General features: G+C 41.5%; 2 protein-coding genes and 1 non-coding gene across 4 annotated transcripts in view; all 3 read right to left on the bottom strand.

Moving 5' to 3' along the window:
• Positions 1-21,772, bottom strand: part of CWF19L1 (CWF19 like cell cycle control factor 1) — a 34,734-nt gene extending 12,962 nt beyond the window's left edge. The window contains exons 1-12 of the mRNA XM_027846350.1: positions 21,666-21,772; positions 20,388-20,472; positions 15,822-15,900; positions 15,038-15,139; positions 11,880-12,094; positions 9,626-9,744; positions 7,386-7,470; positions 4,398-4,538; positions 2,464-2,575; positions 1,954-2,033; positions 1,150-1,359; positions 11-130 (exon numbers count right to left, since the gene is read on the bottom strand). Of these exons, the coding sequence (XP_027702151.1) occupies positions 11-130; positions 1,150-1,359; positions 1,954-2,033; positions 2,464-2,575; positions 4,398-4,538; positions 7,386-7,470; positions 9,626-9,744; positions 11,880-12,094; positions 15,038-15,139; positions 15,822-15,900; positions 20,388-20,472; positions 21,666-21,688 (1,371 nt within the window). The 5' untranslated portion in view covers positions 21,689-21,772. The remainder of the gene's footprint in view (positions 1-10; positions 131-1,149; positions 1,360-1,953; positions 2,034-2,463; positions 2,576-4,397; positions 4,539-7,385; positions 7,471-9,625; positions 9,745-11,879; positions 12,095-15,037; positions 15,140-15,821; positions 15,901-20,387; positions 20,473-21,665) is intronic.
• On the bottom strand, positions 297-447 carry LOC114031319. The gene has a single exon (XR_003567728.1). It is a non-coding gene; the product is annotated as a small nucleolar RNA SNORA12 (small nucleolar RNA).
• A 288-nt stretch (positions 21,773-22,060) lies between the features above and the next one.
• BLOC1S2 (biogenesis of lysosomal organelles complex 1 subunit 2) overlaps positions 22,061-26,906 on the bottom strand; it is a 5,466-nt gene continuing 620 nt past the window's right edge. Inside the window, exons 2-6 of one of the 2 annotated variants that reach the window (XR_003567727.1) lie at positions 26,709-26,825; positions 26,314-26,433; positions 25,344-25,448; positions 24,767-25,095; positions 22,061-22,473 (exon numbers count right to left, since the gene is read on the bottom strand). Coding sequence is in view for 1 of the 2 variants with exons in the window: in XM_027846351.1 (XP_027702152.1) it covers positions 22,442-22,473; positions 25,344-25,448; positions 26,314-26,433; positions 26,709-26,825 (374 nt within the window). In the remaining variant the exon portion in view is untranslated. The remainder of the gene's footprint in view (positions 22,474-24,766; positions 25,096-25,343; positions 25,449-26,313; positions 26,434-26,708; positions 26,826-26,906) is intronic. The other variant, XM_027846351.1, reaches the window with a different exon arrangement.

The raw sequence follows: 26,906 nt of genomic DNA, 5'->3' as shown, positions 1-26,906 counted from the left end.
AAGGCCTCACCTGTTGGATATCTGAGTGTTCTGGGATTTCTAGCAGCTCCATCTGCTGCTCCTGGGCCTGGATGATGAAGGCCTCCTTGATGTCATCAGTGGTGCAGCAGCTGAGGGGTACAGGAACAACCTGGGTGGGGAGAGCAGATGCCACTGGCTTTGGCCCCAGAAAGGAGGCCAGTGACTAACACATCACAGGGGTGAAGAAACACCCCTCAGTATAGCTTCTCCTCATCCCAGAGAGTGCATACTCCATTGACTCTCTGTTAAGACTTAAACTCATGAGATAAAGCACTGCATGTGGGAGCTAAAGTAATCTCTAAAGTGGGGAGAGGCTCAGATGCGGCCTGACCATCCCCAAGACTGCTTGCTCCTGTGTAATCTATGTGGCAGAGTCAGGCCTATTTGATACTTAACAAACTGGCCAGAAGGAAAACTACCACAGGGCACGAAGTGTCTTATTTCCCTGAGCAGACTGCGACAAGGGCAGAGTCCATGCCTTTATCCTGTATCCCCCTCAACACCTTGCCTTATTCAGTGCCAGTTGCTCAGTATTATCTTGGTTAGGTCCACAGCTCCTCAACAAGCTGAGCTGGCTTAGTTCCTCAAGTCGTGAGTTCCCATTTGATGACTTCTCACCTTCCCACTTGGCTTACACTGGTCCCCACATCAATCACTGCTCTCCCCATGTCCCATCTTAACAATTCTTCTCCACGCTCAGTTCAAGCTCCACCTCCTTCTCAAAGTCTCTCTGACTATTCCAGATACCATCTTTTTCTGAAGTGTTCCCATAATACTTTTATCGGCTGTATTATTCTATATTTAGCATTTAACACACACCGTTTTATGACACTTATCCTACTGTTACTTCATGACTGTTGACTTTTTAATACATGTGATCCTCATGTCCCCCAAAGAGTGTCAGTTCAAGAGGGCAGACCGTCTCTTTTCTTTCTCCACTAAAGCACCGGGGGTATCTCTGGAAAATCACAGACCCAACAGAATGCTGCCAAGAGAGCAGAAGCCCAGGATGCACTGGCTATGTCCGACAGGGCGGCCACCCCAGGGCTAAATGAACACACATACGAATCTGGGTCCCTCCAGGGATATCTGGGGTTCCCTTTAAGTTCTTGGACCATACTTCCCCACCTGCAGCTGGAGGTGATGACTCCTATAATTCCTCTCAAACAGAACGCATCGCTTCCCTTTGCTCTTAAAGAGCTGTCTCACTGCACACTTGTACTTTTCCACTTCTTCCACCACCTCTCTTGAAAGATCGACCACTGACTGGTAGTGCCCGATGGGCAAGATCAGAACATGATCATCACATAATCCACCTTTCGCCAGGGCAAGGTAGCACTGGAAAGGAAGGACAAAAGCAGAAGAGTTAGGATGTCAATTCTGTCCCAGGAATCCTTGCTCTTCTACAGAAGCCATTAAAGAGACTAGTTGGAAGGACCATCACTAAGGAAACAAGCAGGCCAGTCATCTCTCTGAGATTCCTCAATAAGAGCTCATGAGAATTTAAAATTCTGATTGTGGGTGTCTGTTCTGGATCATAAATCATAGCCACTCCTTGGGTAAATGAACTGCTGAAAAAAGTGAAGAGAAGTTTGGCAGAAATTAGGGTTAGATTAAGACCTTGCACAATATACCTTAACAAACTCAAAATGGATGTGGGCTGTGAATATAATAGAAATAGTGAGCATTTATATGTTTTAAGATTTGCCAAGTGCTTTGCATATGTTCTATTATTTGGTCAAAATGACTATACAGGGTCATATCATAAAATGATTAGAAGAGACTATCTATGATGGGATAGAAATAACAGAAACAAAGAAGGTCATAAAAGATAGACAAGTTTGACCGTGTAAAACAGAAAAGAACATTGTGATATATAACTCTATAAAACTCTACAGTGTCTGTAAAAGGCTGAAGGGAGAAGGAACTCACATGTGTGCCAATGCTGACCACCAAATGCTTTTCTACTTCAGGACTGGCAAGACAGAACCAGCAGGGTCCCAGGGGCTGAGCTTCATGCAGGGGAAAAAAAAAAAAACCAAAACACAAAAAACTGTTATGATGGTTCAAACACTAGAGTAACTCATTATCCTGTAGAGGTCATTCCAGTTTGATATCAGGTTACCCCACAGTGCGGGTATCACTTTCATTCCACTGTGGCCTCCAAGAGGCATGCAGCCCAGGCCTTTATTTTCCAAAGGCTTTGTTGCCAGAGTAGGCTGGTATTCAAAGAGAAGGCAATACTTTCACTGCCTGCTTCAGTTTCCTTATATCTAAATGTAAAACAAAGGGGCTGGACCAGAAGAACTGGAAGATCCCTCCCACCTTTGGTTATGATTTCCCCTTTCCATCTTCATATAACTCTGTTGTGTAACAATGATTCTCTTATGTATCACAACTATGAGCTGCTGTCTTATTACTACCCAGTCATATGATACTTACGTGGTTTCCGAGGCTGCTTGGGGGAAACACCCTTGCTGTCTCCCCCAGTGGACTGACGTTTCTTTCCCTGCTTTTTGCTTAAATCAAAGAAAAACTGACAAGCTGGTTCTTCCTGTGAAAGCCAAAAAACATGCAAACAGACATTACTCAGTAGAGCTCTAGAACTAAAGTTGGCCCTGACATTTATAAAGATATTGCAGCCTTCCTTCTCTTTTCTCCCGCCCACTCTGCTTATTCTAGCAACAACAGCCGTTTGCCCTTCCATGCTCCTCCTATTCACACCTTTCCAGACTCCTGCAACCTCAGCCCTCTGGCCACAAACAGCTACCAATTCAACTCCTCTACCCCACTTTGGTGACTTTGTCACATGCTTCCACATGCCTGAAATCCCCCTTTACCACTCCACTCCCTAAATCTCTACCTACTGAAACCCTACCTGAAATCTGCCGTTCTCTCTTCCTTCAGCCCTGTCTCAAATAGTGAGGTGGTCCATGTTTTTGCTAAGCCAAGCCTATCTACATGCACAAGTGATCCTGTTCTACCCCCTCTTCTCCAGAAGATCACCTACTCTATCATCCCATTCTATCACGTCTCTTCAATCTCTCCCTGTCTGTTTCCTTATTGTTTACAAACATTTCCATTTCTCCCCCATCCTCAAAAAATCCTTCACTTGATACCCACTAGCTTTCGTCCCATTATCTCTCCTTCCTTTTGTGGTTCCTTGGGAAGACTATCTATAATCAAGGCATCTACTTCCTTTCCTCTCCCTCTCTTTTTTTAAATCTCTACAGCCTGGTTCAGACCTCATAATTCAACTGAAATAGCTGTCTCCAAAGTTATTAATAATTTCTTAATTGCCAAATCTAATGTCCTTTTTTCAATCCTCATTTTTCTAGACTTCTCTGCAACCTAATCACTTTCCTGCTCAGTAACCTCCTGTGCTCACTATCACCTCTAAGACTAAATAACTTGTTTGGCATCCAAAGTGCTTCAAAATCTGGTTCTCTCCTCCCTTTCTAGTCTTCTTGCAACTTACTTTCCTCAGCCTCCACGACACTGTTCTACCACAAACTTCTAGATCCAGTGATCCTGGGTTTTCCTTGTACAAGACAACCCCATCTCCTGACTGCATTTTCATTCACTGTCCCCCATGCTTGGAGTGCTCTTCCTTCTCACCTCCAACTCTTGGCCTCTTTCAAGCTCCAGCTAAAATTCCCACTTTTCTACAAAAAGTCTTTCCCAATTCCCTATAATGTGAGTGCCTTCCTCCCAGAAAGTATCTCCAATCTGTCTTGTCTACATCTTGTTTGCATGTTGTCTCTCCTATTAGACTATGAGCTCCCTGCAAGCAGGCACTGTCTTCTGTCCAGCACTAAGCACAGTGCCTATACAGAGTAGGTGCTTAATAGGTGCTTCTTGACTACTCAACCTCCACAGCCTAATTCAGATGACATGAAACATTCCCTGATCCTCCTCTCTAGTCCCAAACATGAAAGTCCCATCTCTCCCATGAATTCTTCTCTCAAGTGTTGAAACATCTCGAGACAGCTGTTATAGTCTAAGTTCCCTAAAGGTAAGGACAACATCTTATTCATGTTTCTATTTCTTTCACAACCAAAGAGTTGAATGTCTCCACGAACATAAATAACAGGATTTGGCTCAGGGAAAGCTAGAGATAGACTCAGTATTGGGCTGGATAATTCCACACATCTCAGCACTAAATCACAATTAAGCTGAATATGAACTTGGTTTGAATTACCCCAACTATTGGGACTTAGTGATCAAAAACGTTCCTGGAAAGTGAGATCTGGATTACACAGATTTTGTCCGCATCTGGCCTTGCCCTGACCTCTCAGCCCGATGTCTCTACTAGAAAGCAAGTACCCGTGGGAGCCTGTTCTCCCCTCCTGAGAATATCACCCCAAGGAGAATACCTGTGGAGCCAGGCCCTGTTTGTCTGACAATGCTTCCTTCCCAGATTTTCTGTAGGGGTTTTCAGTGACATCTGGCGGCTGCTTCACAAGCTCTGCCATATCCATCAGATTAAGTGGGAGGATACTGAATGCATAGAGGTACTTTGGAAAAAACAATAACAAAATAGCTTCAAAGAACTTAATATTTATCCTAATCTAACACACTAATTTCTTTATGAAGACTGTCATGAGAAAGCATAGTATTAATTTTTAAAATAAAAACAGCCAAGTACAACAAATCATCAAAGCTAAACATTGCAAACATGTTATTTATGAAAGGAGGAAAAAAGAAAGGTGGAAGATACCCGACTCAGAATGTTACCCCTGGATTGTTACATTTTACATTTTTTGCCACTGTTTTTGTTTCTTCTTTCTTTTTCCTAAAATGCTGACTAACCTGCCTGTCATTAACTCTGCAAAACTTCACCAAAATATGAGGAAATATAGTTGTCCTTCAAGATTTGCAAAGTGCTTCACATACATTATCTTGTTTGATCATGTGGTGGGAGTTGGATGGAAGCTGGGTGACATTTCAGTAAAGTTAGATTGTTTCTACTAATTTTCCTATAGAACTTTCAGTCTCAGTTCCAAATATAAAAAAAAAAACCCTGCACATAGTCTATAGGGATTAAATATGACTTTTTAAATATTAATTTTAGTAGAAAACAAATTTTCCCTTAAGTCTATGATTTTTAGAAGGTTACATTCTGAAGCATGGCATTACTACTTTAAGAGATCCGTCATTTACCCCTTCGACTAATATACGTTACAACCTCTTTACCCCTTAGATGCTGTGGTTAAAAATTCAACATCTGGTGGTCAATCTTTGGGGGGGAATCTATTATTGCTAATAACATACAAGCAGGCCATTCCTTGGCCTGGAATGCACTTCCTCCTCAAACCTGCCTTGGAGGCAGGCTCTCTACATTCCTTTAGGGCTCAGCTCCAGTACTATCTCCTACCTGAGGACTGTCTGGATCCTCCCAACCACTAGTGCTCCCCCAACCCTTGAAATCACTTACTTGCTATGTCTTGTATTTACTCACATGTGCACACTCTGTTTTGCCCAAGAGAACAGGAGAAAGTTCCGTGGGGATAGGCATTGTCTCATTTCTGTTTCTATATCCCTAGTATCTGGGACCTAATAGGTACTTAATAAATGTTTGTCAATTGATTGACTTTCCCAGTGTGAAAAACAGCCACTGATTGACACTGGAAAAACAAAAGGAAGAACCCATACTGCTCAGATGAAGACGTGTAGTTGGAAAGGGAGACTATGGTGTTAGTTGGCCCCTACACATAACTTGGATAGGCATTGCAGAAGAACAATGAACTGGGCCCAGAACTGAAGAGGAGAGATTGGGTCAGACCACATTTGAGAATATGCAGGGTCTTTAATGATCCTAAGTTGTTCCCAAAATGATTCCAAATGGCTACAAATGCCCATCTTTTTTTTTTAACCTATTCATTTTTAAAGAAATAGTTTATATAGTATTAGAATTGTTATTCCCCACCTCCAACCTTTTTTCCAATTACACGTAAAGACAGTTTTCAACATTCACTTTTATAAGATTTTGAGATCCAAATTTTTTTCTCCCTTCCTTCCTCTTCTCCTCCTTCCCCAAGACAGCAAGGAATCTGACATAGGCTATAGATATATGATCATATTAAACATATTTGCACATTAGTCATGTTATGAAAGAAGAATCAGAACAAAAGGGTAAAACCATGAGAAAGAAAAAGAGAAAAAATGGTATGCTTCGATCTGTATTCAGACTCCATAGTTCTTTCTCTGGATGTGAATAGCATTTTCCATCATGAGTCTTTTGGAATTGTTTTAGATCATTGTATTGCTGAGAAGAACTATGTTTAAAAAGCCCATCTTTTTAACACCAACATTTTTCTAGTCTGCAAGGTTGTAAATCATGAAATATCATCTTTTCAGCAGAATCAAAATCATGGATGATCCAAAGAACAATGGAAAGACATATGAGTATGAAAAGCTGGCCACTCAGGAGAACATTGCACACAGAAACAACAACACTGTGTGATAATCAACTTATGATGGACTGAGTTCTTCTCAGCAATACCATGATGCAATTCCAAAAGACTCATGATGGAAAATGCTATCCACATCCTGAGAAAGAACTATGGCATCTGAATGCAGATCAAAGCATACTATTTTCTCTCTCTCTTTTCCTTTCTTGTGTTTTTTCCCTTTTGTTCTGATTCTTCTTTCACATTATGACTAATGTGCAAATATGTTTAAAATGACTGTACACGTATAGCCTATATCAGATTGCACGCTATCTTGGGGAGGGAGGGAGAAAAAAATTTGGAACTCAAAATCTTATAAAAGTGAATGTTGAAAACCACCTTTACGTGTAATTTGAAAAAAACAGAATACTATTAGGTGGAAAAAAATAAAGATAAAAAGAAGATAAAAAAAAGAGCATCAACGAAATAATTAAAGACACCAAAGAAGAGTTCTAGGACAAGAAGCTGGTCTTTTCAGAAAGATTTATAAAATGGGTGCCTTTGCTTCATTTGGCCACTTCTCCCCAAATCTTCTCCCCCACTATTTTTTTCTTCCTATGTGTATGCATTAATTAGATACAGAATCTCAAACCAGAGACGCTATGTCTAATGCATACAAAAGATGACACCAGCAGTAATGACAGTCTAACAAATGAGTTTGGGAAGCAAAGCTGGGCCCTCTGAAGGGCAAAGTACTTTTGGCTTTTACATTCCTATTTTTCACTCCAGGCAATTAGTCAGGACTCACTGAGGCTTTTGGGAACCTTGCTGACCAAGACAATGCTACTGGTGAGAAGAGACGATCAACTCATAGCACTTCTCCAAGGACGGCATCTGGATGCTGCTGTCGTGCACGTGGCGTCTGTCTGGAGGATAACCTACTGGGCACAACACCAGTGATTCCATATTTACCTTCCTCTTCTCTGGGTTTCCAACATTTGCCAGAGCTATGAATCGGGTAACGTGCTGAGCAGTTTCCTGGAGGACTGTGTGGTTTCTATAACATATATGAAAGAAAAGAAAATACAAACAACTTTTATATTCCACTTATCAGTATTTTGTAAATGGTTTCTATCAGTGAGAGTTCTCTTTTCCTCTTATGGCATAGGGGCCTCAGATATGACTTCTTTAAAGGGAAACAAATAATAAGAGCTAATATTTACATAATGCTTTCAAAGTTTACAAAGTTCTTAACATAGATTCACCTGCAAGACAGGTGCTTTTATTATCCCCATTTTACATATGAGATTAAGTGATTTGCCCAGGCTAGTACATGTTGAGGCAGGATTTGAAACTAGGATGTACTGACTACAAGTCCTGGACTCTCTTCACTATGGTACCTAGCTGCTACTATCATTATTCTTGCTATTAAAATTGCATCGCCCACAGGACATGAAAGCAGGACCTCCTTCTAAAGACATGACATGAAATCCTTTATTACTTCCAATGTGCCCCAAGACAATATGGAAGCGGCTCCTGCTGCCATACAGCCCAACTCCACACGCTATCTTTCCTCAAAATATCCCCAGTGTGTTCTACTAATACATGATCTGACCATGCTCTGGCTGTGAGCTGATATATAAGATTAGTTTGGAATAACTGCCATTCTCCCAAAAAGCCCTCTTTTTCAAATCCTTCCCTAAAATCTTCGGGTTTCAGACCTTCTCTAAGGTTTCTTTCCAAACCAAGAATTGGCTGATTCTGGCCTTTCACCTGTTTTTGTACAACAGAGAGCTAAGAGGAATGATTTTCACATTTTAAAACACAATAAAACCTTATTTTAAAATGTGAAAATCATTCTTAACTTCTGGGCTCTACAAAAACAGGCAGAGCAGTTTGCTGATCCCTGTTCTTCCCTATTTCTAGGGAAGTCAGGAGACCCAAAGGCACTTTCAGCCGAACTTGGGCTCTTTCTTCCCTGGGGTGCAGTAGTCAGGAGGCTCAGTTGCCAGCAGAAGAACTGACTCCTCTCTCTTCAATTCACTGCCTGTTTCTGATCTTACTTTCTAGTATAACCTTTTCCTCCCCACAGATAATGCCTATGCTTGGATAAAGATGGAAAAGCAATTTTCTTGAAAGGAGGAAGCATCTGAAAAAGGGCAATTTTAGTGTGGGACAAAGGAAAGTTGGAAACAATTCAGCCAATTCTTACTTCTCTGCTAATGGACCATAGCTCTGATGTTCTATGAGGGGGAAGCAATTCCAAGTTAGAGCAAATCTTACATTGGGCTAAAAGATTTATATCCATTGGACATGGAAGAGGGAAGCAGGGAACAGATTATCTAACCAGGCAGTCTCCTAGTGATCCTGAAACAAGTTTTCACAATGTAACTTTATTATCTGAAAATACATGTATATTGAACAAAATTCAAAGTCAAGTAAAATGCAGATTATCCAAACCAGCTTCTTTATTAGTTATACATGAATACTTCACAAAGAAGGTATTGGTACTGTCCTTCCCCAGTTGTCTTCCATACTGAAATCCTCAGATATGCTTCTGAAGCAACCACTAATGATGAGAATTTCCATGTCTATATAAAAGGGCCACAGCCTGAATTCCCAGGAAATTTTTGGAAAACTTTGTCTTAAGAGTAAGTAAATGTAGTTATAAATATTATAAAAGTTATAAAAGCTGTAACTGTTTATGGTTTTGCTCCAAACTCTAGAGCAGGAGTTCTTACCTGGAGCCCACAAATCACCAAGAGCTCTTGGGATAAATTCCAGGTAGGGTCCATGAACATGGATGGGAAAGAAATTACATCTCTATTTTCACTCAGCTCTAAATCAAAGTTAGCTTTTCCTTCAATTAAGGAGGTAACATTATCCTAAGAAGGGTCTATAGGCTTTACCTAACTGCCAAAGGGGCCTACAACATACAAAAAAATCAGAAATCTCTGCTGTAGAAGCTTAATCCCTTAGGCAGAAACTATGAAATTATATACCCTGAGTAGAACACTGCATATATTGTCAGACTCAGTTGATGTGCTGTTTAATTTTATGGTTGAACTACTTTCTCCCTTCCCACATTTAATAAAATTCTTTGTTACAACGGATGGTTCACTGGGCAGGGGAAGAGGGTAAGGTATATTGAGAAATGAAGGTGATGTAAAAACAAAACATACTAATTTTTTAAAAAGAAAAAAGATACCCACCGATAAGGAAGCCTTTCATAATAAGTCTTTTCCAAGGCAGCAAAGTGATACCTGGGTTTCAAGTCCATGGCAAGATGGGAGATCAAAGAAGAGCCTTTTTTCTTGGTATCCACATCTCCCTGTAAAAGAAAAATAGTGTCCTTTATGACTGACCTTAATGATCAGGCATGTAGGTATGATACAAGCATATTGTGTTAAGTGTCTGTACAGTAACCATACAAGTTTGAATAACAAAAGAACTAGGTCATATGTGGATCAAAATCAGGAGTTGAAGGTGGCCCCCTCTCAACCTTTGCACACAAAATAGATCATTAGAAGCAAAGCTTGAAAGTAAATTAGTTACTGCTAATTAATTTGGCATGCAAGCATAATTTTCTTTGTAGAAGGCCAAGCACAGATCTCATTACAAGGGTGACATTAGGAGATGATTTGGTCAATGCAAAGTCAAGTCAAATTCTCTGGTGCCAGATGTTTTTGGAATAGTTTGTGTGAAATATTCACAGAAGAATTCACAAGCCTGGAAAGTAGGGGAGAAAAAAAAACAGCACTGAATTGGTGGACGTGATGGGGTGGCGGGTTTAGGGGTGAGACAGGGGTGGAGAGGTCTAAAGACCTTAGTTCAAGTCTATGATGTGCCACTTGGTGGACTTGGAGAAAGCATTTAACCCCTTCGTGTCAGTTTTCTTCTCTTTAAGATGTGGGTGAATACTTTTAGATCAAGTGATATAATGTGGAAATGCTTTAAAATCAATTAAGTGCTATATAAATCGAACATGGTAGTATGTGTGGACCTCAAAGGTCAGAATGTCCCTTAAATAACCTTTTGTGGGAACAATTATCTCCAAGCTTTCAAGAATCCTTACTGAATCTACGTAATTTCAGTTTATTCTACTTGTTAGCATATGGAAGTCTGTGCCATTCTACATAAAGTCTGTCCTAAATATGTCTTTTTCAAGCATTAGGGGTGAGGCTCTTAATTTTAATATTCTAAGATTTTGTGAACAAACCCATTTTATGTTCATGACCACTTTGCATGATTTTATCCACCTTATTAATATTTCCTGTCTTCCCCTTTGCAGACTGAAGAAATCTCACTTTTGGTATTTTTTCTTACATATGAGTACCGTCTCTTCCCCTCTGATCATTTCTGATACTTTCACTGGCTCTTCACCAGCTTCAAGTTGTTCCCCAGGATGCTTAGAGACCAGTTTCAATGTAGAGAGCCTTTCAGGTTTGGTGATATCATGGGTTTGTACATGGGGAAGAGAAAGCATAGGCTTGCTTCCAGTTTATGATGCTGAGGAAGTCAGGCTCATGGCAGCCTACTGCTGATATATTCAGGGCGCAGTCTACAGTAATTTTTTAAGGCCATCACTGACAGCTCTGAAGCCCCTGAAGGTACTCCCATGCCCACTACTCAAGGCTTCTGGATGCCTCACTGTGGTACAGAGCTGGGCTCTCAATGGCTCTGCCATTCAAGCAGAAGCTCTGGCCTGTCCTCAACAGGGTAAAAAGGTTTCAAATACAAGTTCAGGCATTCTTGTCTGTCATCCAAAGTTTAGACTACCTAAGATCAGGGGCGCATCATCAGATGGCTGGCTGAAAGGTGAAGAATTTTTCAGCCTCAGACGTTCATCAAGACTGTCATCTAGAGTATATAGAGGGGCTGCAATTTGCATCAGTGGAAGGAGTACCCATATTGAAAAAAATTACAGATCCTTGAGTTACTGAAGCACTTTACACTTCCCCATATTGAAGCTCATTGGACAGTTTTCTGACCATATAGAGTCAAATTCTTCCCTGTTGATTTAGCGTTCCATTCCTTGTAAGATCTGCCATTGGCACACTGGGAATATCATTTGTATGCCTTCTTCGAGATCATTTATAATAATATTAAATGAGAATCGTCCAAGTAGAGACCTCTAGGAACTCCACAAATAAGAGAGTGACATTCCTTGTGGTTCCCGAAAAAGTCCAGGGAGGGTCTGAGTTAACTAAAATATGTTAAAACCTGGAATATGCAACACAGATCACACAAAGCTCATTACTAATCACAGGACAATTTGCTTTTGGAAATCTCAACTAAACAAAAAAAAAGCTGTACGTTGGGAGAGTCAAAGTTTCATATTCAGTCCTCTTTTTCTATTCTTCTTTGTAGAGGGGAAACATTTATATTTGTTGATCTTTATCAATATGACACATCATCATAATAAGGAAGTTTTTTAAAAATCCCAACTGGAAAAGAGCTACTCACAGAAGCATTCCCGAAGTTCCCCACACCCTTGGGCCATGGGGATGTCAGCAAGACATCAACACCTTTAAACTGCGATGTGGCCTGCAAAGCTGCCTTCAGCGAGCTTACATCCTTGAAGGTGAAGCTGTAAGGTGGGGCAGGCTCAGCCAATGACTCTGTCCCACTGAGGTAAGCAATCTGCAGGCCTGAGGCACCAGTGAAAACACCTTTTCGACCTACACAGGGGGAAAAAAACTGTTAAGCTTTAGATAGACTGTTAGAACAAAAGCAGGATTATCATGGTGAATGGCCCACATACCTCAAGCACCTGCGAGAGGTTGTGAATCCTGTGTCAGGGCTGTTATACAACCATATAAAATGCTAAGTTAATCATTTTTTAATAAGTAAGAAAGGGGGGGCCTCTCCTCCTCCATAAAATATAAGATAAACTGAGTCTAAGAGAATAATAGGTCTAAGAGGACCCCAAGTGAATTGGTGAAAAGGCATTAAATAAAAAAAATTAACAACAGGTGAAACCAGAGACCGTTAAAGATGTACCACTCAATTAGGTGGAGAGAAGAATCCAAGCCAGAAGAGGAGTAGAAGCAGAACGGACTGAGAAATAAACTATACTTCTCTGGGAACTAGGGCACAACTTGGGTTGGGAAGTCTGGCCTTGGACAGGTGGAGAGAGACAGTAAGGCTTCTCTCTCTTTTAAAAAAAACTTTTTAAGGTGTATCTCTTACAGCAGATCTTAAATACAGTCTATGGACCTATAATTATATTATAAAAAGACTGGTTTCAATGTGTTGCTATCACTGGCTAACTAAAAAGAAAGGGATAGGGAGAAAAGAGAGGTCTATGTTGACAAGGCTACAACCCTAAGTCCTTCACAGACAGTGGAAAAAGGAAGAAAGAGACCTATGCCATCACAATTACAAAATGAACTACTGTGAGTTTACAGCCATTAATTCCCCATCAAACAATATGGTTATTTGCATGTTTCACTATCAATTCCTCAGGCCCTCTGAAAGAAATTCAGATTACTGTGTTACTAACCCTAAGTCTTACGCAGATCGGAAGGTAGTCAGACCTCCCAAGCTGTCCCTCGATCTCTGTCCAAATTCTAGAAAAGAAAGGAAGACTAGAAGACACCGGTAAGATTCAATAAACACAGATGTTAAGACTTAAGGGAAACAACAATGTAAATGGAAAGAACAGCGATAAAACAAACGAAACTACCTTCCAATCTCCATAAGACGTAATTAATAAACTCAATGCTTAATTGACTGCTAAAGAAGATAAGGCTAGAAAGCTGGGCTGAAGCCAGACTTTGAAGGGCCTAAAATGCCAGGATCAAGAATTTGCACTTTGTTCTGTTGTGGCCATTCAGATGTTTCAGTCACGTTTTCTTGGCAGAGATACTAGAGTCGTTTGCCATTTCCTTCTCCAGCTCATTTTACTAATGAGGAAACTGAAGCAAACAGGGTTAAGTGACTTGCTCCAGGTGACATAACTAGTATGTGTTTGAGGCTGGATTTGAACTCAGGTCTTCCTGCCTCCAGGCCCAGTGCTCTACCCACTATGCCAACTAGCTGCTCTACTTTATTCTGTAGGCAAAGGAAAATGCTACTGAAGATTTCTTAACAGGTATAACAATCACAACAGTGTGTTAGGAAGACTACTTGGGCACAGTTGTGAAGGACAGACTGAATGTGTGAAAATTGATTAGGAATCTACAACAATAGGTTAGGTGAAAAGAAATGACAGTGTGAACAAAGGTGGGCACAGTGGGAGCCGAGAAGTAGGGACAGATCCCAGAAATAACAGTGAGGCAGAATCAATGGTACTTGGCAACTGTTTGGAGGTGTGGGGTAAGGGAGAAGAAGCGGACAAAGATAAAGTTATGAGCTCAGGTTCCCTAGGAGGCTAGTAAGGCCATCAACAGAGACAGTTCTCTTTAGAGAGAGGCAGAGACTGTGAGAGTAAGATCACTTAGTGAAGTTTTTGGCCCTTGGTTCACAAAAATTATGATGCTAACTTTGGCAGATCCTACTCAACTAAAAAGGCTTAAGTTTGGACCCAGCAACAAATTGTGTGACTATTATCCAACAGACCAGGCTACCTCAGGGCAAAGATGCTCCTCACCCAGGTGGTGGCCACCAAGTAATCACCATTTTTTTTTTTTGGCCAACAGCCAAATCAGGAAACTGACAATTACGGCATGGAAGGGGCTGTGATTTGCTTTTGTGGAAGGAGTATACACATGGATGGAGTCACAGATCCTTGGCATCTTGAAAGGAATCTGATTATTTCATGTTTGGCAGTGAGTTCTACTAAGCATTCTTCATGGTTATCTCATTTAATGCTCAATTTATGTATTATTCACTTATTCTTATGTTTAAAAGCCTTATTCAAAAACTGTATTCCATTATTACTCTGAGGTCCTTTACCTTTCATTAGAATCATTTAAGAGTCTCAACTGCTCTGTCACAGTTGCTATGACTCTGTCCCTGAGAACAGTTTTACCATGTAGGACTGGGCTGTCATTCTCAGTTAGACTGTAATAACTAGGCTGAGAACTGCCCTACAATTTCCTTAAACTATAAAAGTACATGAAAGGAGGAGGGATTAAAATGAGAACCGTAAGATAGGAACTAAAGAAAGGATTCCATACAATGGTGCTGACCCCACACCTTCTCAAAGAACAGTCATATATGAACTGAGAGTGACCCTGTTAGGCTGGGGGCAGGAGTTATTATAATTTAAACTGAATTTATATACATATGAATTTACATGAAGCACAACTGTGTGGCAAATGGCTTCTGTATGACCAAATAAACAGAAATAAGTCCCAGAGGGTGATTCTTAGGGGAACACATGATGAAAGGAAATTCCAAAACTTAATAGCAAAGCTAAAGATCAGTAAAAAAGAAGGTCGATTAGACTGAAAAAGCAGAAGTTAGAAATAGCATAGGAAACCGGAAAAGGCAAATCTGATAAAAAGGGAATATTAGCAGAGAAAAGGGAAAAAAAGGAGGAAGGCTATGGCCCTTTGGTCACAGTATTTGGCAGAGAAATCGCTCTTACTCTCTTGTGTAACACAGGGGGCTGCCATAGGCCCATTTTATCAAACCACATTGTGAGCCCACTACTGAAACCCTTTTCTGATCCATACCTAGGTAAGTAATGTTTTCAGCTAGTTCACATCCATCAACATCTGGGAAGTACTTGACAGCTTCCTGGTCATTAGCACCGAGCACATAAGTTTGAATAGGTGCTTTGGAGAGGAAAAGAGATAACAAGAAACATCATATAATTACTGGATGTACTTCTGAGCATGAGAAAATTTTTCTATGCATGTGTAACATTTTTAACAAAAGCAAAAAAATCTGTATCACCACTCCATTAACAGCTCTACGTGATACACAAACTCCCTTCCAGGGTATGTCCTGTGCCCAACATTCAACAGCTGTGCTTGGCACATAGGCACTTAATAAATGCTTGTGGATTGGTTACTAAGTATTGTCGGACAATAGAGGTAACCACTTTATGTAATAAAAATGGATGCTGCAAATGACATAATAACAAGGACTAAAATTGGAAGAAGGAGGAGTCCCAGAAAACTTGATCCATCCAATTGACGGTTATTTTTATATAATGTACTCTCTGGAACAGACTCTACAGGGAGGTTCACAATATGAAATCCACAACCAATCTGTAACTTGAGCATTTTCCTTCCCAATGTGCAAGATGTAGTAGAAGGTAAGCACCCTGAGGGGAGGGGTTGTTCCATTTTGTCTGTGTATGTGGCTAGCACATAGTAGACTCTTAATGAATGCCAGTTGAGTTGAGCTGGCACAAGGAGGAAATCTTTAAGCAACAATACATAGGTAAAACATACCATGACCAAAAATCCTTGGTACTCTGATATTTATGTTTCAAAGTAGTAATTTCTGTACCTCTCTTGACTCCTGTCCTGTATTCCTCCCATTCGGTACTTGGTGTAGAACCGAAGAAATCACCTACACACAACAGCAGCTAAAATGAGATTTTAAAGCAGACAAATAAAACAAAAATATAGTCAATATACAATCTTCATAGTTAACATCTCCAAATGGTCAACATCAGGTTCTCCTTAACCAATCTGCATAACCTGAGCAACAATTCTGTGATTGGGTTCTAACTCTGTGAATGTTTTGTGGAATCTAAATCACAAATATAAACCATTCAGATCCTTAATAAGCACAAATCTATATCGCCTTCCATCGCCAAGGTAGCTACAAATTGGGAGAAGATAACAAGATATTCTCCAGGTATCAGTCCTATTGCCCCTTTATAACACTCAACTATCTCTGCTCTCTCTCTCTCCTTAAAGACACAGTCATAGAAACACATCACAAAGATCAGGTTATAAACATTCAAATCTCCAGTACTAGTCTCTAAATCTTTTTGCTGACTGACTATCCAAATGGTTCTGTTCTACGTGGTTGTATGGATTGGAACACCCAAGTCATGAATAACCGCAAAGCAATAAGCGCTAAGGAAAGTTTCCTAAAGCATCTCTCCTGGGTAATCTAGATTTTCCTACATCTAGGTCACACCCAATAGTAACTGATCTATCCAGTAACTTTTTTTTAAATTTGTTTTCAAAGTGGTTATAAAACATTTAATCCAGATCACAGAGAAGAGGTGACTAACAGTATCAAAGGCTGCAGAAAGTTCGAGAAGGATGAGGATTGAGAATAGGCCATGAGATTTGACAATTAAGAGATCATCACTGGTAACTGGAAAATGTCATTTCAGCTGAAATAATGAAGTTGGAAGCTAAACAGTAGAACTTTTAGAAGAGACAGGAGAATTGTAGACAGCTTTCTGAATGACTTTAGCTAGGAAAGGGAGAAGAGCTATAAGAGGATAGCTAGCAAGGACGGACAGGTCAAGTGAGGACTTTTTAAAGACGGGGAGATGTGCAGGTGACTAGGCAATTAAGAAGCAGCTAGGAGACTATGCTATTGGATACTACCTACTCCTTGTCAACTCCTTTTGTATCCCTCCACAGTACTCTGCATAGAAAGGTACTCAATGTTTGTAAAATGTAACTGAAGTAATGTGTCAGAATTAAGACACCATTTATTTCTCCCCAGCGGTCTTTTGCCTAGTTGAGTCAATATACTTGCTATCTCTGAACATAGTTCATTACTCAGTCAAGCCTACGTTATTAATGTATCTTCCTCTCCGTTAACCCTTGTCTATTAACTATTCTTTTCAAGTGCCTACCATTGCAATGTACTGGGATGGGTGATGAGATACAACAACAGAAACAAAATGGTGCCTGGCCTCAAGGAACCTCAAGGAGGTTATAACATGTGGACAGATAAGTAATTACAAAGTATATACAACATGATTTCAAGAAACACATAGCATTAAAAACTAGGGCAATCAGGAATGACTTCCTGTAGGAGGTACCACCTAAGCTGTGATCCGAAAGGAGCTATAAGGTAGAGTTGAGAAAGGATGCAATCCTGATATGTGAAAACATTCATGTAAAGGCATGGAGGTGGGAAATGAGGAAATGTCCTGAATAATTAACATGACTAGAAAGGAGAGTTTGATAGGAAATAACATGGAAAAAAAGACTAACAAGTAGGTGAGAGTCAGACTATGGATGGATTTAAATGCCAGGCTAAGGACTTTATATTTTATCTAAGAGGCAATGGGAAAACAATGAAGATTGTTTAGTAGTTGGGTGACATGGCCAGATCTGTATTTTAAGAATATTAGTTTGGCAGATCTGAGGGAGATGATAAGAGCCTGAAGTAGTATGGTAGGAATGGATGTGAATAGAAGGAAAGGGATGGACATGAGAGATGTTCTGGAAATAGAACCAACAAGACTTGGGAATTCATTCAATAAAAGAAGTCAGAGAGAAGGAAGAGTAGAAGAATGGCCTTGAAGTTCTGAAGGTACACTAGAATGATGATAATGTCTTCAACAGAAACAGGGTAAGTTTATAAGGTGGGGAAAGAATTGAATTTGATATTCAATGGGACATCCAAAGAAAGGTATCCAAGAGACAACTGGTGATGGGACTAGAGCTTAGGAGATATAGACATTTGAGAGGTTGTTTGTAAAGAGATGATAATTGAAACCAGCAAAACTGAGCATAATCCTTCAGGGAAAAAAATAGACATTCAGTGAAATAGAGGACTTTCAAGCATTCTTGATGAAAAGACCAGAGCTGAATAGAAAATCTGACTTTCAGATACAAGACTCAAGAGAAACATGAAGAGGTAAACAGGAAAGAGAAATCATAAGAGACTTATTAAGGTTGAACTGTTTACATTCTGCATGGAAAGATGATATTTGTAACTTATGAGTCCTTTGTCAGCATTAGCGTAGTTGGAAGAGAAAAAATTCTATGTATGTTTGTGTATCTATCTATCTATCTAGATAGATAAATGGAGGGCACAGGGTGAGTTGAAGATGAAGGGGTGATATCTGGAGAATAAAATTAAGGGGTGAGAGAGGACTATATGGAGAGAAGGAGAAAGGGAGAGGTAGAATGGGGTAAATTATCTCACATAAAACAGACAAGAAAAGGCTTTTACAGTGGAGGGAAAATGGGGGAAGGTGAAAGGGAATGAGTCAATCTTATTCTCATCGGATTTGGTTTAAGGAGAAAATAACATACACACTCAACTGGGTATGGCAGTCTATCTTACCCTACAGGAAAATGGGGGGGGGAAGGGGACAAGAGAACAGGAGGATGATAGAGGGGAGGGCAGATTGGAGGAGGGGGTAATCAAAAGCAAATACTTCCAAGGAGGGCCAGGGTCAAAAGAGAGAATAGATTAAATGGGGGGTAGGATAGGATGAGGGAAATATACTTAGTTTTTCACAACATGACTACTATGGAAGGGTTTTGCATGACTACACATGTATAACCTGTGTTGAGTTGCTTGTTTTCACATGCAACTAACTGGGAAATAAGACATATAGGAAATGGGGTATAGAAATCTATCCTGCCCTACAGGAAAACTGAAGGGGAAGGGGATAAGAGAAGGGAGAAATAGAAGGGAGGGCAGATTAGGGGAAGGGGTATACAGAATGCATGCCATCTTGGGGTAGGGGGAGGGACAAGATGGGGAGAAAATTTGGAACTCAAAATCTTATGGAAGTGCATGTTGAAAACTAAAAATAAATAAATTTTTTAACAAGTTAAAAAAAAAAAGAGATGATAATTGAATCAATAGAAGCTGATGAGATCATCAACAGAAATTGTAGAGAGAGAACAGGAGCCAGGATAGAACCTTAATGGTCCTTCAAAACCCGGCTCAAAAATCACCTTCTCTAAGAAAATGATTTTTGCTAATTGTACTCCACTCTAATTTATCTTCTACTATGGCAGACAGGTGGTACAGTGGATAGATGACTGTCCCAAAATCAAGAAGCCAGGCCTCAGATACTTAGTAGCTGTGTGACCCTAGGTAAGTCACTTAATCTCTATCTGCTTTCAGTTTCCTCATCTATATAAAACGGAGATAATAATTGCCTCTGTCTCTCAGGGATGTTGTGAAGATCATGTGAGATTAATATTTTAAAGTGCTTTGCAAACTTTAAAACACCATAGAAATGCTAGCTATTATTATGGCTCCTCATTATTGTGTACATTAGTCACTTACACGGCATGTGACTATCTTGAAAATGTTGGGAAGGGGCTTATATTCCAACTTAATTGGTCTACTTGTTGTTTCCTACATGTGATATTCTATCTTCTTTCCTTATACCTTTGCTGTCTCCTATCCCTGGATTGCCTGTCCTCCTCACTGACACTCTTGGAATGCTTGTTTCCCTCTAAAACTCAGCTTAAGCACCACCTCTTGTCCAAGAGACTCTTTCTGATTCCCCCAGTCATAGTACTACTCTCCTCCTCTCAAACTACTTTGTTTCATCTTGTATATCTTTCATATTAACTTATCTGTCAACAGGTTATGTTCCCTCCTCTTCCTTCCCCTTCCATCCCCCATTGTGGGTTCCGTGAGGACAGGGACTGAGTCATTTTTGTCTTTGTATCTCCCCTGCCCAGCTCAGTGCCAGGCAAAGAGCACATAATAAATTGTTTAGCTGAATCGATGAAACACACAGTGAGTATCTATGTTCTCAGTCCTATCAAACAATCCAACCATAATAAAATACATTACACTTAACCCCCAACTGTACTCTTCTCTCCTGGAGTTACAATCAATTCCATTCCCTAACCCTTAGTCAAAAATTGCCAAAGGGGACTAAGGTAGTCTATGGCTGTGCCACAGAGCAAGGAGATAGTTGGGAAATGCTGAACTAGACACCAGGTTATCTATTTTGGACATTTTTTTCAATCTCCATTTAGAACGGTGCTGGGCTTACGACAGATATTCACCCTGACAACAAAACGGATTTATTAAATTAGGAACTCAAGAAATTTGTCTCAGTATGTTTTCCTGGGACAATGGCATTAATTTTCAATATGAAAAGAAACATCTTACATCAAAGTTTCCACTTTTCTTCTGAATTGCTCGGATTCTATTGAATAAAACATCAAACTTTCCTTCAACATCGCCACAAGCCAACCTGTAGGCAAGAGATAAACATCAAATTAATTCAGTTAACACTAACACCTGTCGAGTTCAGTACAAACAGTTCTTACTGTACTCATATGGATTGCTGATCTTTTTAGTTAGGATTATCTCCGAGCTGAGTTCCATAACTCCACGTGCCTGTGAGACATCAGTACCCGAGTGTCTTGCTGTCATCTCAAACTCAACATCTCTAAAACCAAAATGTCCTTCCTCTGAAAAAGTGTTTCTCTCTGTTTTCATCTTCATACTGTTCTTCCTGTCACCTAGGCTTAAAAATCCCAGGATCACTTTGAATCCTTCTTCGACTCATCTCCCACACTGCCCCTAAGTGGCATGGAGAGTCCTTTTCTCTGTGTCCTTTCCATCTGTCATTGTTCCCTGATCCTTTCAGCTCTGAATCTCTCATGTCACTGTTGGGTCTTTCCTATTAAGGATGAAGCAGCTCAGGCCTCAAGACACTAGCTGTGTGACCTTGGGCCAGTCACTTAACCTCTGACTGCCTCAGTTTTCCCAACGATGAAATGAGAATAACAGCACCTACCAAACAGGGTTGTTGTGAGGATCACATGAGTAACATTTGAAAAGCACACTGCAAACCTTAAAGTCCTGTATAAATGATAGCTGGTATTAATCACTGCCTCCTCCAAATTCATTTTCCCTCAACAATACTGCATCTCCCCCCTACATGCTACTAAACTATCCCCCCCCCCTCCCGTTTAACTACTGTAGGAAGGAGGGAATCCTGAGGGTGGCGGGTCCCCAACAAGATGGGCCTGAGGAGAGAAGGGGGAGCCTGCCTGGAACGTGAAGTAGAAAGGAGGGGGAATAGAGGGAAACTCGAAGGCTGAGGGTGGGAAAAAGGGGGCAATAGGGGGTCCTGGGGGTGGGTCCCGAGGGGCGGAAATGAGGCGAGTCCCGGGGGGCGGAGATGAGGGGAGTCCCAGAGAAGTCTGAATGGGGATGGGAAATGAGTCTGGGGGCTGGCACATGGACCGAAAGGCGCGAGGCAAACACTGCAGTGTGTCTGGGTGGAGGCCGAGGGGAGGCGGGCAGCAAGCGAGCCCGGAGCGGGAGATGAACCCAAGCACGGCGGGCGCTGCCAGTTCTCCCACCCTTAGGCTCCAGACCCCAAATCCCACTCCCCCAGCTGCCCTCCGCAAGGATTTCCGGTTCCAGGTCACTCACAGACGCAGGGGCTTCTGAGCCATTCGGCCCGGCCGTCTCGAGCAGATGAACGACCTGCTGAGCGAGGGAGCCCGGCGCTCGCACCTCGGCCCAGTGCGCAGGCGCCCAGAGTGGGAGCTCCAGACCCTCCCTCCTGTGAGCCTACGCATTCGACGTGGTACGGGAAGTACGGCAGGACAAAAGCCTTCGCCTTAAGCATGATCGCGCCCTTCTCGCTCCTTTTCCTGTCGCCTCGCAGATCGTGCCCTAAGGGTGGAGCCAGACGGCGGTGGGCGGCTCCTTTACTGAACGTGCGTCCACCTCATTCTCCGCCCCAACCCCAGCCCAGCGTCTAGCCCACAGAGGGCCTGAGGAGTGCCCAGGTGGCAGAAGGATTCATCACAGAGGGTCACAAGTCGGCATTTATTATTTAAGTTGAATAACAGGTTATTAAGGGGGTGGGGGGGAGCCCAGGGGAGGGGGAAGAAGAGAGGAGCCCGGGAGCAGGGAGCCGGGAGCCCTCTCCTGTGTCTGCTCCAGACGGGGTTGATCCTGATTTCTGAGCCTTGGTCCAGGGCACACGATGAAGCACACGATAAGATGAGGTTCCAGGGGCTATAGGTTTAGGAAACATCAAGAGGTGGCCAAAGTTACACATCCAACCAGAGGTGAGGACTGAGATTCTCCTTGGATCAGCAGCACCGCTTCCTTTTAGGAACTGAAGCATAGTGTAAGTTCCATCCCACTTATTTCAGCTCTTATTCCTGTAGTTAAAGTCTTTGTGCTAATGAATTCTTTCATCGCCTCTCTAACTTCTTGTACTTTGCTTCTGCAGGAAAAAAAAAACACAACTCTTTAACAAATATTTTTGGATGACAGATTTTAAGCAAATGTAAAAAAAATGTATCTCAGCATTGGTTCGAGATATAATCAAATCATTTATATGCAGTTTAAAGTGAGGGACCATCTACAGGTGCAAGTTTAGAGCCCATTATGAGATTTTTAGGCCTCCCCCCACCTGCCCTACTCTGGCTAAGCTCCTGTAGCTCTTTGCCAGCAGACCTGTGCTCCATCTCAAGCATGGACAGACACTCTGAGACGGCCTTAAAAAACTTTGTCATTAATAGGCTGGAGCTTCAGCACAGTAGGAAGAACCTTTTGGCCCCACATTACCAAACCTCACTCCAAGAAGCCATGTTCAGGGATAACTACAAAAGTAGCTTTTTAGGGTTACAAAGTTCAATCTACTGTGGTCCTCTTTTATCTTTAAAACTACTACACAAGTGATATCCCTCTTTGGATTCCAACCTCTCTAGTCCTTAGCCTTTGATTATAGTTATAGACTCTCGTGTCTCCAGATACAAAACTAGCCAGATACAGGACTCTGTTTCTCCCTGTCACACCTGAATAGATGGATCCATTTCAGCCAATTAAACACAACTCAAAAAGGTTTTCAACGTTAGTTCTTAGTGAAAATGAGGATATGGAGTAAGCACTCTGGTATAACAATGGTTAACAAATATATCAGCTTCCTGCTTGAAAGAAACACAAAATTAGAAAATCAGAATAACTGAATATGCTTTTTTTTGAATTTTTTTTTAATGGCAATTGGGGTTAAGTGACTTACCCAGGGTCACACAGCTAGCAAATGTCAAGTGTTTGGTCTGAGATTGGATTTGAACTCAGGTCCTCCTGACTTCAGGGCTGGTGCTATATCCGCTGCGCCACCTAACTGCCCCTGAATATACTTTTCTTTAAAATAGTTCTGGCAAGACTCACTAATGTTCCTAAGTCCTCAAATTCTTTGAGGTAAACCTTCTCAGCAATCTGCTTTACAAATAAATTACACTTGAGGCATCCTCCAGGGAGGACCAGAGACACACCATCTGCCCAATTACCCCACTGACTCCATTCCAGTCACCAACCAGTCCAGGTCCAAAGAGCTGAAGAACGTCTATTCAATACTTCAGTGAGTGGGGGCAAAGTTGACCTGCATGACTGTTATAAAACGAGCCATGCCCCAGGACATTCAACTACCTAACAGCAACCTCTAAACATCAAAAAGACACTTGTCATCTGTCTTGTTCCTTCTTCACTTTTCTTTCTTCAGAATCTTGACTCTATAGTTAACCATTTCAGCCTTACCCTTTCTAGCCCAAGTCCCTTGCCACTCATACCCCACTGTATCACTATGGCTCATCCTTTCCCAAACCCCAATCCTAGATTATTTCTTCCATCCAACCTTCTCTGTTCCTAAATCCAAGCTGCCACATATCAATAAATAAGGTCATACAAGTTGAATCCATAACAAATTTATTTTATATAATTTCAACTGGGGTCCTCACTACTCTGTTAATTCTTTTATTCTTCCCTGATTGACTCTTATTCCAACTTACCTTAGCAACTGTTTGAGTCTTCTCTCTTTCTTCTCATGCTTCCTACACCAATAACCCTCTTCTTATCAGCAGAGGATTGAACTAAATACTTCACTAAAAGAATGGTAGCAGTTCCCTCATTTCCTCAACTATACATTCCAAATCTCCTCAAAATCTTTAAAGATGAGACAGACCTTTTCCTTGCAGGTATCAGCCCCTCTTCATAGACTGCAGGAGCATATCCCTGTGATCATTCCGTAGGCTTCCTGAACGTTAAATCTCTCCTTATCCGCTGTCTCCTTCTTAACTACTTAAAAATAGGTCTCTTTCTATCCTTTAAAAAAAAAATTGAATCTCCCACTCCCTCAAGCTATTGTCTTGTATCTCCCCTCAATTTCATGCCAAACCCCCAGGGAAAAACAAAAACCAAAACTACTTACACCTGTTGCCCTCCACTTAACTCTGCAATCTGACTTCCAAACTTAACACAACTCTCTCCAAAGTCACTGATCTCTGAGATAACCAGATCTGATGGCCTTTTCCCAGTGTTGACAGCTCCGTGGCATTTGATCCCCTGACTCTCCTCCCTCCCCCTTCTTCCTAAATGCTTCCTGTCCTGGGGTTTTTACCCCGCTGCTCTCTCCTGCCTATGTAATGGCTCCTTTTTAGACTCCTTTATAAGACCATCATCCTTGTCCTATCCTATATGCATTTCAAACTTTACATGTCTCAAACGAAACTGAATACCTTTTCTTCTCTGCATGGCCGTAACCCACCTCCTTCTGAACTTCATTCCTTCAGGTATGGCTATCACCATCCTTCCAGTCACCTAGATATGCAACCATGGAGTCATCCTTGACTGTACTTTCATGATACTTCTCACATCCATTTCACTCCGTTCATTCACACAGCTATCACTCAAGTTCAAGTCTTCATCACTTAGACTTTTACATTAGATTACAAACTGATTTCCCTGAATCTGTCTCTTCTTCCAGTTGCCAAATGGCCATTCCTAATGACACAGGTTTGACTATATCATTCCCTTGATCCAAGAAGCTCCAGTGGTTCCCTCTTTCCTGCAAGACAGAATATAACCTCCTCTGTTTTTATAATTAGGGTCCAACCTCCCTTTCTAGGTTTATTGCTTATTACTCTACTTCACAATCTTACATTTAAATCAAACTGGTCTCTTTGTTTTTTCTCACATAAGACATCTTGTCTCCCATTGCCTATCACAACATCTGCACCCAAGTATGTGCTTGATACATGCTTAAATATTAGCGTATGCTCCCTCCCCAGGCAAGTCACTAAATGAAATCATTACCTAGTTTCTTTGAATATGCATCCAACTTGTAAGCTGCCTGCTCAAGAGCTGCTACTTGCTCCTCAATTAAAGTGATCTGATCCAGATAAGGCTGAAGTGCTGCATCTAAAAACAAAAACAAACTAGATCTTTTGGCCTAGGGAGAGACAAACATCACCCTCAATAAAGACACATCTCCACAAGTATCTCCAGACTGATCTCCCCTTGCTGCACTCTTACTAAAAAACAAAACAAAACCAAAAGCTACCTAACAGCTGTGAGGACATCCCTTTAAGTGCTTATAAGGAATTCATTGAGAGTTTTAAAAAAAAAAAAAAGGGATGCCACCTATCACGCTGATTAAAAGTGGGAATCCTACAGAGACTAGTAGGAAAGATATGGTCCTTTGCAAGACGAGAGTACCAGATTTGGAGTTAGAAGATTTGGGTTAAGGCCTTTACCACTAATTAGCCATGAGACCACCGGCAAGTAATTTAACAGTTTCATCATCAGCAAAACAAAGAAAACAATATCTGGCCTAGGACTACTTCTCTCCATCAGTAATAATGTCACAATGTCTCTATAGCCTTCCTTGAAAGGCAGAAAGACAACATAGGAAAGAGAATCTAAACACTAGAAAGAATATTTTCTAGATGGTAAGGTATGTTAAGTCATCAAGTTCTGCCTTGGCCTTGATGAAGCATGCTATATATTGGAAGAGGGACTAAATTTGGAGTCAGGACCCAGGTTTAGCTCCCAATTCTGTTATTTACTTTGTGTGATCAGGGCATTCACTTAACCTGAGTGTAAATTTCCACATAGGAAAAATGTGAAAAGAGCATCCCTAATCCTCCACCCAGCACTATCCCCAATCCCCATCCTCATCCTAACTCAGTTTGTTTTCATAACTAAGCCTCAAGCTCCAGAACAGGGAGTGGCACAGAGCAGGCCCCAATAGCTTTGAAGTGAGAAGATAGAAGTAAACACTTACATTTCTGGTTTAAGTCTTTTAGGTTTCTACTTATGTTTACTGCAATATCTTTCATTTCTAGATACTTCAAGCTAGTCAGTTTGTTCATATTTTCCAGAAGTTTATAGTCTTCACTGGTGGCTTTAAAACAAAGAAAAAATGGTGAAACCTTGGATATCATACTTTAGGAAACAGATTCTCCCTGCAGCCCAGGCCTCTCCCTGCTAGCAAAGCCAGGTGGGGCAAGGGCTGCTTATGGACAGAGGGGCTGGGGGTGGGGTCCTTTGACAGAGGCCTCGGAAGGCCGAGTCCAGACACCCCGCAAGCAGTCAAGAGCGGAATCCTCGAGGGTACGGGGCCCGTTCCATGTTTGTCTCTGGCTGCCCAGTACCTTGCACACCGCAGGTGTGCCTCACCTGTCAGCTCGCCTGTTAGGTACGTGGCCATTTTGGAGAACATGTCCTGGCACAGCCCCGTGATGTCCGCCTCGGCGGGCTCCGTGGCCTCCTCGGCCGTCTCCACCACGGCATCGTCTAGGCCGGGGAAGGGAAGGAAAAAGGACGGAGGGAAGGATGGGGATGGGGAAGGGGGGAAGGGAAGGGAGGGGAGGGGAA

This window comes from Vombatus ursinus, unplaced genomic scaffold (genome assembly GCF_900497805.2).
Source record: "Vombatus ursinus unplaced genomic scaffold, bare-nosed wombat genome assembly UNPS02015129.1, whole genome shotgun sequence".
Classification (NCBI taxonomy): domain Eukaryota; kingdom Metazoa; phylum Chordata; class Mammalia; order Diprotodontia; family Vombatidae; genus Vombatus; species Vombatus ursinus.
Note: the sequence above shows the minus strand (reverse complement) of the source record. Positions and strands in the feature narration are given on the sequence as shown.